Here is a 15,173-nt window from a genome sequence, read left to right as displayed (position 1 = left end):
GATTACAACATTCTTGCTATTAGTGAGACTTTGTTGCAGGAGGGGCAAGACTGGCAGCTTAGTGTTCCTGGGTTCCATTGTTTCAGACGTGATAGAGGGGGAAGGATGAAAGGGGGAGGAGTGGCATTACTAGTCAGGGAAAATATCACAGCTGTGTGCAGACAGGACAGCCCAGAGGGCTCCTCTACAAAGGCCATATGGGTGGAGCTGAGGAACAGGAAAGGTGTGACCACACTAATAGGGTTGTATTATAGACCGCCCAATAGTCAGAGAGAATTGGAGGAACAAATCTGTAGAGAGATAGTAGACCGATGTAAGAAACAAAGTTGTAATAGTGGGATTTTAACTTTCCACATTGACTGGGACTCCCACACTGTGAAAGGGCTGGATGGCTTGGAGTTTGTCAAATGTGTTCAGGAAAGTTTTCTAAATCAATATATAGAGGTACCAACAAGGAAGAATACAATACCTGATCTCCTATTAGAGAACCAGACAGGTCAGGTGACAGTAGTATGTGTAGGTGAACATTTTGGGTCCAGTGACTATAATGTCATTAGTTTCAAGCTAATTATGGATGATAGGTCTGGTCCCCGACTTGAGGTTCTAAATTGGAGAAAGGCCAATTTTGTGGAAATGAGAAAGGATCTAGGAAGAGTGGATTAGGATAAGTTATTTTCTGGCAAGGGTGTGTTCAGTAAGTGAAAGGCCTTCGAAGGCGAAATTTTGAGAGTGCAGAGTTTGCCAGGATTAAAAGCAAAGTTTACAAGCATAGGGAACCTTGGTTTTCAAGGGATATTGGCGATCTGGTTAAGAAAAAGAGAGAGGTGTGTAGCAGGTATAGGCAACTAGGAACAAATGAGTTAGTTGAAGAGTATAGAAAATGTAAGAAAATACTAATGAAGGAAATCAGGAAGGCAAAAAGAAGACATGAGGTTGCTCTGGCAGATAATGTGAAGGTAAACCCGAAGGGTTTCTACGAGTATATTAAGAGTAAAAGGATAGCAAGGGACAAAATTGGTCCCCTAGAAGATCAGTGTGGTCATCTATGTGTGGAGCCTCAGGAGATGGGGGAGATCTTAAACAGTTTTTTTGCATCAGTATTTACTCAGGAAACTGGCATAGTGGATATGGAAGGAAGGGAAACAAGCAGTGGTATCATGGAACATATAGAGATTAAAGAGGTGCTTGCTGCCTTACAGCAAATAAAGGTAGATAAATCCCCCGGGCCTGACAAGATATTTCCTCATACCTTGAGAGAGACTAGTGTAGAAATTGCAGGGGCCCTGGCAGATATATTTAAAATGTCCTTAGCCACGGGTGCGGTGCCAGAGGACTGGAGGGTAGCTTATGTTGTTCCGTTGTTCAAAAAAGGATCTAAAAGTAAACCACGTAATTACAGGCTGGTGAGCCTGACGTCAGTAGTAGGTAAATTATTGGAAGGTGTTCTGAGAGATCAGATATAAAAGTATTTGGACAGCCAAGGGCTGATTAAGGATAGTCAGCATGGCTTTGTGTATGGTAGATCGTGTTTAACGAATCTTGTAGAGTTTTTTGAGGAGGTTACCAAGAAAGTAGATGAAGGCTGTGGATGTTGTCTACATGGACTTTAGTAAGGCCTTTGACAAGGTCCCACATGGGAGGTTAGTTCAGAAGGTTCAGACACTAGGTATCCATGGAAAGGTTGTAAACTGGATTCGAAATTGGCTATGTAGGAGAAGACAGAGAGTGGTAGTGGATGATTGTTTCTCAGACTGGAGGCCTGTGACTAGTGGTGTGCCTCAGGGATCTGTTCTGGGACCATTGTTGTTTGTTGTCGACATCAGTGATCTAGATGATAATGTGGTAAATTGGATCAGCAAGTTTGCTGATGACACTAAGATTGGAGGTGGTGTGGACAGCGAGGAAGGCTTTCAAAGCTTGCAGAGGGATCTGGACCAACTAGAAAAATGGGCCAGAAAATGGCAGATGGAATTTAATGCAGACAAGTGTGAGGTGTTGCATTTTGGAAGGACAAATCAAGTTAGGACATACCCCGTAAATGGTAGGGCACTGAGGAGTGTGGAGGAACAAAGGGATCTGGGAGTTCAGATACCTAGTTCCCTGAAATTGGTGTCACACAACAACAGGTAGACAGGGTTGTAAAGAGGGCTTTTGGCATCCTGGCATTCATAAATCCAAGTATTGAGTATGGGAGTTGGGATGTTATGGTGAGGTTGTATAAGACATTGGTGAGGCCAAGTTTGGAGTATTGTGTGCCATTCTGGTCACCTGACTATAGGAAGGATATCAGTAAGATTGAAAGAGTGCAGAGAAGATTTACTAGGATGTTGCCGGGTCTTCAGGAGTTGAGTTACAGGGAAAGATCAAAAAGGTTAGGACTTTATCGAATCTTCCCTCATTCTTCTACGCTCCAAGGAATAGAGGTTTACAAAATTATGAGGGGTGCAGACAGAGTAAATGTGAATAGGCTTTTTCCACCTAGATTAGGAGAGATAAGTACGAGAGGACATGGCTTTAGGGGGAACTACTTCACTTAGAGTGGTGGGAGTGTGGATTGAGCTGCCATCTGACGTGGTATGCGGGCTCACTCTTAAGTTTTAAGAATAAATTGGATAGATACATGGAGGGGAGAGGTTTGGAGGGTTATGGACTGGGTTCAGGTCAATGGGACTAATGGAATAAAGTTTCAGCACAGGCTGGAAGGGCCGAATGGCCTGTTTTCTATGCTGTAGTGTTCTATGGTTCCATGATTCTACAGATGTCCCTACTGAGAGTTTCAACGTTGCAGGATGTTTACCGAAAATGGAATATCAGGAATGGGAGGAAAAAGAGGCCATTTTTTGAATTGGTTTATTTTTGTCACTTGTACCAAGGTACAGTGAAAAACTTGCATACCATTCATACAGATCAATTCATTACACAGTGCATTGAGGTCGTACAAGGTAAAACAATACAAAATGCAGAATAATGAGTCACAGCTACAAAGGAAGTGCAGTGCAGGTCAGCTATAAGGTACAAGGTCACAACAAGGTTGATTTGTGAGGTCAAGAGTCCATCTCATCATACTAGGGAACTGTTCAATAATTCTATAACAGTTGCTGTCCTTGAGAAACAAAGGACTGCAGATGTTGAAATCTAGATGAAAAACATGCTGGAGGAACTCAGGCCAGGCAGCATCTGTGGAGAAAAGCAGGCAGTCAATGTTTTGGGTCAGGACCCTTCTTCAGGACTGAAGATAGGAAAAGGGGATGCCCAATATATAGGAGGGAAAAGCAGAGCAGTGATAAGTGGACAAAAGAGGGGAGGCAGGGTGGGCACAGGGTGGTGATAGGTAGATGCAGGTAAGATTAGTGATAGGCAGGTGCGGGGAGGAGGGGAGAGCAGATCCACTGAGGGATGGGTCAAAGGTAAGGAGAGAGAGGGGGGAAAAAGGTGGGGGATAAAGGTAGAAAAAAGAGGCTAGGAAAGGGAAGAAGATGGGGATTGTGGGGAAGGGGTATGGGGATTTCTTAAAGTGGGAGATTTCAATGTTCATGCCGTTAGGCGGCAAGGTTCCAAGATGGAAAATGAGGTGCTGTTCCTCCAGTTTGCGCTTGGAATTCTCCTAGCAGTGGAGGAGGCCGAAGACTGACGTATCAGTGGTAGTGTGGGAGGGGGCGTTGAAGTGACTGGTAATGGGGAGATGCAGATGGCAGTTACAGTCAGAGCGCAGGTGTTGTGCAAAACAGTCACCTAGTCTGTGTTTGGTCTCACCGATGTAGAGGAGGCCATGCTTGGAGCACCGAATGCAGTAGATGATATTAAGGGAGGTGCAGGTGAATCTGTCTGACCTGAAAGGACTGTTTTTTCCCTGGATGGAGGTGGTGTAGGGGCAGGTGTTGCACCTCTGGCAGGGGCAGTGGAAAGTTCCCAGGGTGGGAGCAGGATAGGTGAGGAGGGAGCGGTCTCAGCGAAAGGCAGAAAGGAATGGGGAGGGGAAGATCTGCTTGGTAGTGGGGTCCCGTTGGAGATGGCAGAAGTGGCAGGGAATGATGTGTTGGATACATAGGCTGGTGGGATGGAATGTGAAGACAAGGGGAACCCAATCCCTGTTGGGTCTGGGAAGTGTGGGAAATGGCAGAGATACGGGTGCGAGCTCTCTCGACCACATTTGTGGGGAAGCCCTGGTTAGAAAAGAATTGGACATCTTGGATGTCCTGGAGTGGAAAGCCTCATTGTGGGAGCAGTTGCATCAGAAGCGGAGAAATTGAGAAAAGGGGATAGCATCCTTGCGAGCGAGAGGGTGGGAGGAGCTGTAATTGAGGTAGCTGTGGGCGTCAGTGGGTTGTAGAAGATGTCAGTGGATGAGGAATCCCCTGTCCTTGAGCCTGGTGGTATGTGCTTTCAGGCTTTTATATCTTCTGCCTGAATGGAGAAGGGAGAATGTCCTAGGTGAGTGGGGTCTTTGATTATGCTGGCTGCTTTACCAAGGCAGCAAGAAGTATAGACAGAGTCCATGAAGGGGTGGCTGGTTTCTGTGATGTGCTGAGCTGTGTCCACAACTCTCTGCAGTTTCTTGCAGTCCTGGGAAGAGCAGTTGCCGTACCAAGCCGTGATGCATCCAGATAGGATGCTTTCTGTGGTGCATCAATATAAGTGGGTGAGTGTTTGCCCCTTTGAAACTGCTCTGCCATTCATTAAGATCATGACTTCTTCCTCAAAGCCTTTTTTCTGCACTATCCCTATAGTTCTTGATTCCTTGAAGTACAGAAAGCTGCTAATTTCTGCTTTGAATAAGTTCATTGTATGAACCTCCACAACTCTTAAGGAGTGGAGAATTTTAGAGATTCACCACCTGCTGTGAACAAATTTCTCTCCATCTGTTCTGAATGCCCTGCTCTTTATTCTGAGACTCTGACCCCAACTCCTCAGCCAGTGAAAAAAACTTCAATGAGATTTCTGCTCATGCTTTTAAACTCTACGGTAAGCAGATCTAGCCTATTTGATCTCTCCCCTAGTGAATCTTTCATTGCACTTGCTGGTATGACAATATATCTATTTTTAGGTAAGGTATCCAAAACTACACAGTACTCATTTCCCACAAGACCCTGTACAAATGAAGTAAGATATCTTTGCTCAAATCCCCTTGGAATAAAGGCCAAAATACTATTTGCTTTTCTAAATACTTTCTATACCTGTGTATTGGTTTTCAAAGACTTGTGTTTAAGGAAATCTAGGTCCCCAGAACATCAACATTACTAATTTCCCAACATTTAGTAGGAAATGGGCTGCAATGGATAAGCTAGTGATTACGGTAACTAGTCTATCTACTTTTCAGTGGTAACACTGATTCTAACGGTCCTTCCGTTATTGCTTTGACCAAGATTAGATAATGCAATTTGGGCCTGCAATTTAAAGTGGGACTTCTAGAAATATTTGATTGTGAATATTAAGTTGTGTAGTTGCAAAGTAGATGAAAATTTCGAAGTATTTGCTGCTGCTTCTAGTTTTTCTAGCAATTCTTGGAATGGGGATATTTTAAAATTTGAAGTTTTTTTCCTTTACCCAAATTACTTCTCCTGTGCAGATCTAGAAAAAGGAAGTAGCATTTGTTTAGCTTTGTCACATCTATAAAGTTCCTTGTATGCATTTATAGTCCTTGCCATCTGTTGATATCCATACTTCTACAAGCTGCCAGTTGTATCTAGCACAAAGTCTTTACTGTTTACCATTCCTGGGTATTGAATGTAAATGCACCACCCATAACTTAAGTGTCGGGAGACCAATGTCAAGCAGATTCAATCAGCTGTTTATATTTTGTTTAAAATGCCATTGCCATAATATTTTTGGATCCATTTGGTGAGGAAAATGCAAAGAGGCCAATGCTGCATTTTTTTTAAATGAAAATTTGCTACCTTTTAATAATCAACACATCATGCCAATACCAATTTAGCTGCTGTAATGGTGCAGACTAATTAAATTATATAGTTGCTGTTGCCTCCAGTAGCTTGTTCTGGACTTCAGTATCTGGTTATAGACATGTACTAAATGAACCACGTGCAAGGTCAGACTGCAAACTGCATTATTTTTCTCTCCTCATGTTGTACTATTTCTGACGCTGTCCCAAACAAAATATTGCTGACTGTCATTAAAACTGCTGTTACTGACATATAACTACTTTGACTAATTTTTCCACATGCTCCATTTAACAATGTTTTAATGTCTTTTCAGGAAAACCTGATAGCCCAGTTTTTGCTTTTCCACTTCTCCTAAGGCATGATACCTATTTTGAGAAGTTCTTTATGCAGTCGTATATTTGGAGTTTTGAATGTATTAGGTGTGGTTACAAATATGATGAGAGGCAAGTATTTTTTTTAAACTAAAATTTCAGTTCTGTGTTACTGGCAAATATTAGTTTGTGCCATATCACAATATTACAATATAGAATTTCTATAAAAGCATTATTCTTTCAGTTTTTATTTTCAAAGATTTATGCATGGATATTAGAAATTCAGATGTTTTTGAATATAGAATATTTCATTCAGTTCAAAATCTAGTATGTGCAATTTATGTAAAATATAGATTTCGATATGATTACAAAAACAATTATATGAATAAAACTAAGTGGATCCAAGAGTAATGACGCCTATTTCAATCAAAGTTTTGTGTTACATCAGTCCATTTGAATTAACCTCTAGAACTGTATAATTTACTTATGAAATAATACTCCTAATTTTTATGCACTTGATTTGTTTTCTTGGCTGGAAGCAACATCTTCAGAATAACATGGTGGAAGATTGCGCCAAATATCTGGCTTTGTTCGCACTGGCACTTTGCTTATATTAGAATGATGTTTTATTCTTGCATGTTCTAGAAAGCAGCTGTATGCAGTTCCCATTTGTAATTTCTAAATAAACATTAATTTATATTGCAATAAGATATCTTTTAAACATACAATATGCACTCCCTTAGGGTAATCTGGGAATACAGGTATGGAGCAGACATTTTTACTGAACAGAACTTCTTTATTTGCGATGTTTATGGAAGGTTTTTCTTTATAGATGTACAAAAACTTTGCCTACATTTACGAAAGTAGATTCAGATTGGCATCCTCTGAATGCTGTTCATAAATCACCCTGCAATAAATGTCAAGATAAAGATCAAAGGAGGAAAATGCTTATAGAACGGTATGTATGTTGTTCATAAATATAAATATATTGCAGTTAATTTTTTGGAACTTCATTATAACTTTTTTTTCTCCTAGGATATCCTCAATATACATGCTACATTTTGTGGATGGCCTACCACATACGGACTTGAATGCTTACAGATTTGATTTTCAAGGCAGCTTGTACAGAATCTGCACCGTTATTCAATATTTGCAGCGTATGAAGCACTTTGTCACTTGGATTCGGAATTCTGATGGTATGAATTGTGTTTTCTGGCTTGGCTTCAATGTTTCAAGTATTGTTTTCCTGGAATGTACTGATGCTGATCATTGCCTTGAAATGATCAGACTGACAAGTGGGTGTGAATTAATTGGCACTTTACAAAAAAAAACGTACAAGAGTTCTTCAAATTGCAGCTGCTGGTCCAGGAAGTAGGAGCTACCATTTGAGTTCTCACTCAGTGGGATTATGCTGGTGCCTGTGAGTCATGGAAGTTCCAACTTCCCTTCCTAGAACAATGCACATCTGATGCGAAACAGCTACAGATTTAAGTGTTTGCGGTGGAATCACTGTGCTCTACACATTTAAACTGAGGTCATTGTACTTTTTAAAAGTGTTCAAATGCTCACTAGCACTGTTTAAATCTTTCCTTCACCACCACCCTCCTCAGCCACTTCGGACATGGTACTAAAGGATAAATTTACATCTTTAGATTGTGTTGGCTCTTATTGGACTAATCATTTAATATTTCTCAATATTGAAATTATTTTTTTTAACTTTTTTTGTCATGGGGAAAGGTAAAAGTAAATCATACTCCCGATGCAGGATCTTGACCCGAAACATTGACAGTTCCTTTCCCCCACCCCCCTACAGATACTGCTCAGCCCAGTGAGTTCTTCCAGCGGTTTGTTTTTTGCTCCAGATTCTGGCATCTGCAGGCTCTTGCATCTCCAAATCATACTTCTGTAGCTTACAATTTTCTCTATCTTTGTGCTACTCTTGCAAACAGTGAAATCAGGAAAAATTTGGGGTGAAAGGTAGAAAGCTTGTTTGGTAGTAAGCTTTTATTCTTGACAACATTCCATCAAAGGTTAGCCTGGTTATATACAAGTCTGGAGAATCTTGATGTTGACTGGCTTGGAAGACTGGACTTTTTAAAATAAAAATTGCTCCTATGCCACAAATGGATAGTGGAAGCAAGGAGGCAGAAGAATAAAGGTAAAGGAAATGCCATGTCTGCAATTAATGAATTAAATAGGCTATAAAATGATGCAGGATTTTTCTTGGCTTCTCTTTGGATGACTAGGGAGTGCTTTTTCCAGCATTGTTATTTTGAATATTTTGCAGAGTAAATTGTATGTGATTTTTGAAAGATATTATTCTGATTGGCTTTTTGTTTAGTTTCATTAACTCTCACACTTGAATTCAGAAGTTCAAATACAAAGATTCAAACAGCAGTGTCACCTTGGGAGAATCTCATGGGTATGTTTTTTAAAGAATGAACAAGAAAAATGATTGATACTGCAACAGATGCATCCTTGTGCATTTAGAAGGAATTTAATAGCACACAATATACCAACTATTTGGAAAATGGAAAGAAATGGTGTAAATGGACATTGGTACTTGTATACAAAGAAAATTGTACTGATAAATGGATGATCTGACTAGAATGTACATCATAGTTGAATCAGTATTAGGATCAATATTATGATTGCTTTTCTTAATCTATATAAATAACTTGGATTTGGGTATATAGAACATAATTACAAACCTTGCAGCTTGGTAAAAGACCAAAATGATGGAGAGTAGTCAAGTTGAGTAAAATCAATACACATGGTAGATGCAACTTAATGTAGATGAGTATAAAGCAATGCATATTGGGTGAAATCTTGTGAAGAAGTGGCAGACGCACTTTAGCACTATTTTTAGGGGTGCAAAAATGCAGCAACCCGTGAGTGCATGTTCACAGAGGTGACAGGGCAAGCAGAGAAGGTCTGATGCTATGTTTTGTAAATGGGGGTATTCAATAACAAAACAAAGAAATCATGCTGAATCTTCATAAATTACTGATTTGATCTTAAGTGGAGTATTATGTTCAATTGATGGGAGTACACTTCAGAATCGGGTTTATTATCACTGACGTTTGTCGTGAAATTTGTTGTTTTGCGGCAGCAGTACAGTACAGTGCAAGACAAAAAATTACTAAGTTACAAAACTAAATAGTGCAAAGAGGAATAACGAGCTATTGTTCATGGACTGTTCAGAAATCTGTTGGTGGAGGGGAAGAAGCTGTTCCTGAAACATTGAGTGTGGGTCTTCAGGCTCCTGTACCATCTCCCTGATGGTATTAATGTGAAGAGGGCATGTCCCATTTGGTGAGGGTCCTTAATGATGGATGCCACCTTCTTGAGGCACCGCCTTTTGAAGATGTCCTCGATGACAAGGAGGGTTGTGTCTGTGATGGAGCTGGCTGAGTCTACAGTCCTCTGCAGCCTCTTCCAATCCTGCGTATTGGAGCCTCCATACCAGGCTGTGATGCAACCAGTCAGAATGCTCTCCACCATACATCTGTAGAAGTTTGTAAGAGTCTTTGGTGACATACCAAATCTCCTCAAAATCCTAATGAAGTAGAGCCGCTGGTGTGCTGCCTTTGTGATTGTATCACAGAGGATTTTTACAAGGGTGTTAAGAATAAGGTGGTTTAGTTGTAGGGAAAAATCATAGAATTAAAGCTAAATTGTAAGCCAGTTTGGTGGAGCAAGGAGGGGGAATTTAGTTACTCTCAGTAACCATAAGTCACAGATATAAAATCTGTAAACGAATTAGAAGGCAAATTAAGAACTTCCCTCGCATCGTTGGCTATTAAGATCTCGAACATTCTACCTCGAATTGGACTCCAAGGGAACTTTTTAAAGGTAACTGGATATGTACTTGAAGGCAAATTATTTGGACAACAATGGAGAAATGGTGTGGAATCGAACTGGTTAGCTCTTTCAAAGCCAGCAAGCATGATTTATTTCGAGGCTTCATGGCACTGATTCTGTATGCCTCCATCTTTGTTTGACCAATGAGTTTCCCTCCACTAACACTCACCTGCTTGGCAGAACTTGTCCTTGCCCTCAATTTCTCTTTCAATTCCTCCCACTTTCTGCAGATCAAAGTAGCCACGAGCACGCAAATTAATGCATAAAATCCTTAACTTGGTTGTCCTATAACTTGGGTAAAACTGGATGCAGGTACTGCTTTCATACAGAATCAGTGCCATGTGCGTGCTCGTACAGGTGAGTGTTAATGGAGGGGAACTCATTGGTCAAACAAAGATGGAGGACCCCAAGTCCATCCTTATCTCAGGGTGGGGTGGGGGGGGGGGGTGTTGTGGGGGTAGAGGTCTAGAAAGTGACATCCATGGTAAAGATGGGCCAATGGAATAGGGAATTGGAAGTTACAAAATGGAGGAGAGCAAGAGAGGTGTTCTGGATTTAAGTGGGAAGAAAGTAGACAAAGAGATTGGACTAGCAAATGTCTGTGTCTTTTCATTCATCTTCTAATTATATCTCCTCCAGACAGATCTTGTGAAAAGAAAACAATACAAAAGGAACTTCACCCACCACCTTTAACTGGACCCCCCTATCCACTTGTATTATAGGGATATAATGTCTCCATCCTCTTGCAGAAGTTTTCTTAGTTCTCTACACTCCTCCCCCTTATCTGCTACTGAAAACATTTTTGCTTTCTAACTTCCGAGTTCCCATGAGGGGTCATTGACTTGAAGTGTTAATTCTACTTTTCTGCATAGATGGTGCCTAACCTGCTATTTCCAGCATTTTTATTAACATTATTTCATATTTCCAGCAGCTGCAGATTTTTTGGGTTTTGTTTTGTATGCTATGCATGATGAATCCCATAGAATAAATGGGGTGTTAACAGCATAGATAATTAGCTAACTAACAAAAAAAAAACAGATGAGCTATAAAGTTGTTTTTGGACTGGAGGGAAATATACTGTGGAGTCACCCAAGGGTCAGTAGTAGGAGCGCAGCTTTTCTTTAATATTAGTTACTTGAGGGTACAGGGTGTATTTTCCAAGCTAGCAGTTGACAGAATTTGAAGGTGTAGTGAGCTGTAAGTATGATGGTAATGGATAGGTAGCAGATGAAATTTAATGCTGTGAAAAATGAAGTGTTTGGTAAGAGCCATAGAGCACAGATAAAGGCCCTTTGACCCAGTGAGTCCATTGCCAACCACAGTGTCCACCCAGCTAATTGCAATTTCCTGCATTTGGCCCATATCCCTCTAAGCCCTGCCCCTCCATGTACCTATCCAAGTGCTTCTTAAATTATACTATTGTACTTACTACCTCCAACCACTTCCTCTGGCAGCTCCCTACTCTGGGTAATAGACTGTTACCATCCACCTTATCTCTGCCTCTCATAATTTTAAACACTTCTATAAGGTCACCTTTCATTCTCCTACATTCCAAGTAACAAAGACCTAGCCTGGCCAACCTCTCCCTATAACTCATGCCATCTAGCCCTGTCAATGTCCTTGTAAATATTTTCTGCACTCTTTCCAGTTTAACCAAGTCATTCCTATAACAGGGTGACCAAAACTGTACACAGTACTCCAAGTGCAGCCTCACCAATGACTTGTACAACTGCAACATAATGTCCCAACTTCTGTACTCGGTGCCCTGACTGACGAAGGCCATTGTGCTAAATGCCTTTTTCACTACCCTGTCTACCTGTGACGCCACTTTCAAGGAACTATGCACTTGTGCTCCTAGGAGGCCATGCTGATGACTCCTAATCAGACGCTGCCTATCCAAATGCTGGTAGAAATGCAAGTAGAAAGCAAACTTTGAAGGGAGTTTAAGAACATAATGGGATATATGTGCATAGTTCATTGAGAGTGGCAGGGCAGATTGAGAAAATGGTTATGAAAGCATATAGGGTCCTGGGCTTTAGGAAGGATTGAATACAAGTGCAAGGAGCTCATGATAAACCATAATAAAAGATTGGTTCAGCCACAACTGGCTAAGTGTGTTCATTGATGGGTGCCACACATTAGGAAGGATGTGAAGCCTGTGGAGAGGGTGCAGAAAAGATTTACCAAAATTCCAAGGATGAGTTACGATGTGGATGGGCTGGAAAAACTGGGTTTCCTTTTGGAACAGTGGAGTTTGCAAAACCTGATGGAATTTTTTAAAATCATGAAGGATATTGGGCAATAAAAAGAGAAAATCTGCTATAATGGTGGAGACAGATGTGGAGTGAAGATGATTGGCATTGAACAGTTAAGGTCTGAAATGCAGAGTTCGGGGTATTGGAGGAGATTGATTCAATTTTAGTATTGAAAAGGAAATTGGATGAGATGGGGGAGGGGGTGGGTTGGGGCTACTAGAGAATTTTTAGTGCAATGAGACAAGACAGGGAGGAGGGACTACCTGGATTTGCTCAGAGGTGATATGGACTCAACAGCCTGAATGGCATCCTTCTTTGATCTTTAATGCCCCTCAATATTGTACACAAGTGTTCAGCATTTAACACTTGTACTTTGTATTTGTACTCCATTCTCATTTCTAAAATCTCAAATGTAAAGGTTGATATTTTATGGCTTTTTATTTATATAACCATGAATATTGCAGTTTGCATTTAGTGAGGAAAAATATATATTTATATTGTGTATCATAGAAACATAATTGCAGAAGGCTCTGTACTTTTACCCATCATATAACCATACTACTATAGATCAGTTTTCAGTAAATTTGCCTGATGGTGGGCTGTATTTTTAAGAGCCCAGAAATGGAAATTGTCTCAAGGTTGTCTGCAGGCTAATACTTAATGCATTTATTAAAGGTGGTATTAATATCTTCAGTCATTTCATTAATTTCCCATATTCTAAATAAGTGAAATTATTTTTGAAGTAAGATTGTTTTGCCTTTTAAATTTTATTTTGATCTGATCTTGTAGGTTCTTGGCTTCGATGTGATGATTTGCAAGGTTCCAGTTGCTTCAGATGTTTAACATTAGAAGTTCCTGCACCTGAAGTTCACATTGTCATCTGGGAAAACAATGACTTTGAAAAAACAACATGGAACAAGGATATCATTCTACATGGTGATTCTTCATCTGCGACTTGTCCTAATGCTCCATCCATAAGGACTGAGGTCACTTCCTCTGATGTGCAACTTCCCACTGAAACATCATTAATGAGTTCTGTTCAGTTTAGTACAGCAGATAAACCAATACTCAGTACATTTAAAGAGATTACCACACCATATATAGATTGTGTAAAAGAAAACAATATAAAAGGAACTTCAAACAGTAATTTGTGTTCAGATCTGGAGCACCCAGGAGATGATACAATGATAACACTGAATCTTGTTGAGGTTAAAGTAGATGATAAAGGGAATCCATTGTGCAGCACTCAGTTCATACCAGACGCTCAGCGGTTACAAAATTCACCACAGGTGACTATTGACCATAACATCTCTGTCCATCCTCACACTGAAGTACAGTATTCTAATGAAGAATCCCATCAAATTGCTGAAACTGTTGTAAATTTTGATGTGGCTCAAAAGCATGTTTTGCATTCTGAAATGCCATCTAGTCCATTTGGATCCTTGCAATTACAAGACACTGGTGTACCTGATGTTCAGCTGCCAATGTTACAAAGGGATTCCTCTGTGAAAACCTTGACAGTGACTACAGCTCCATGTCAAGTAGAAAAAATGAAAATCCTTTCTGAAAATTCAGAAATTCCCACAAAATCTGATAACAAAATACAAAAGGAAGATTGCAATAAAATCACAGCATCTCTGATTGTGAAATCACCTGCTGCAAATAAGTCATCAGCTGATATTGCTCGGCCTGCAGTAACTAAACGAAGCTTCACTGGCTGGGGAAAGAGTCTGTTGAATCGTCACCTTTCGATATTGAGCACCAATGAACCTAGAACAACAACTAAGAATGAAGTTAGGAATACTCAAAGGAGTGGTTTGATAAGAGTGACAAATTCAAAGCATCCTGTGAAGGAGCATTTTGATGGGTTTAAAAGCAAAAATCTTCCAAAACTTGCACAAAAGCCAACCAAAAATCTACCTGAATCACCAGATCTAACTATTCCAAATATTACCTGCATACAGAAGAGCAATCCTCAACAGGTCAGTAATATGAAGGAAAACTGCAAAGATTTATTGTCCAAGAAATTATCTTTGGGTGCCCATACTTTAAATAAAATACATCTTTCCAATTCGTCAAAATTTGGTAAATCCTTGATGCATGAAACAGGGACTTGTAATATGAACTATCAGGGCTCAGTCCCAGTTGATAAAACAGAACCGAATAACATAGATTCCAAAGCTCAAAAGCTCCGTCTTAAGTTACTCAAAAAACTTCAAACCAAAAAAAATCAATTGGCATCACTTGACCAACTAATGAAGACTAATCAATGTGGTGAAGCTGTGAGCCCTGAACAATCATTAAATCTTGCAAATAATAATGGAGACCTGGTGTATGATGATTTTTTGAATGAACTTTGGCGTCAGCCTGGAGTTGAAGACAGTGAATCTGTTTGTACCAGCTCGAGCGCTTCATTGAGCAGTAGCCCAAACCACGATGAATTACTTGCAGAACTGTTCACTCCAACTACAGCTACTACATTTGACTGTATGAAACATGACTTGAGACTTTGTGAAATGCCACCAGATGGAGTAGCAAATGGTAAACCGAATAATGACTACAGCATGGCTTCAGAGACTGAAAACAATGACTGCACATCACCTATTTCAGCTTTAAATATGCAACAACAAGCTTATAGAAATGAGTTCATTGGTATAACTAACAACCATGCATCATCTTTTGAGAGTCCTATTAAGGATGAAATGTTAGTAGATTTATTGTCCATTTCAACTCTTAATTCTTTAACAGAAGAACATGAATTGCCCAACTTTGATGAAGACCTTTTTGAAAACTGCTAGGAATTGATGGTTCATTAAAAAAGTAAAAAAAAGTGGTTTAAATGACAA

At 40.1% G+C, this 15,173-nt stretch overlaps 1 protein-coding gene across 2 annotated transcripts in view; it reads left to right on the top strand.

Annotated features, from left to right (window-relative positions):
* uspl1 (ubiquitin specific peptidase like 1) overlaps positions 1-15,173 on the top strand; it is a 32,233-nt gene extending 17,060 nt beyond the window's left edge. For both annotated transcript variants that reach the window (XM_052026256.1, XM_052026257.1), the window contains exons 6-9: positions 6,211-6,340; positions 7,041-7,166; positions 7,244-7,404; positions 13,117-15,173. In XM_052026256.1, the coding sequence (XP_051882216.1) occupies positions 6,211-6,340; positions 7,041-7,166; positions 7,244-7,404; positions 13,117-15,125 (2,426 nt within the window). In that variant the 3' untranslated portion in view covers positions 15,126-15,173. The remainder of the gene's footprint in view (positions 1-6,210; positions 6,341-7,040; positions 7,167-7,243; positions 7,405-13,116) is intronic.

This window comes from Pristis pectinata, chromosome 11, assembly GCF_009764475.1.
Source record: "Pristis pectinata isolate sPriPec2 chromosome 11, sPriPec2.1.pri, whole genome shotgun sequence".
In the NCBI taxonomy this organism is placed as follows: Eukaryota; Metazoa; Chordata; class Chondrichthyes; order Rhinopristiformes; family Pristidae; genus Pristis; species Pristis pectinata.
This window is presented reverse-complemented; position numbering and strand designations above follow the sequence as displayed.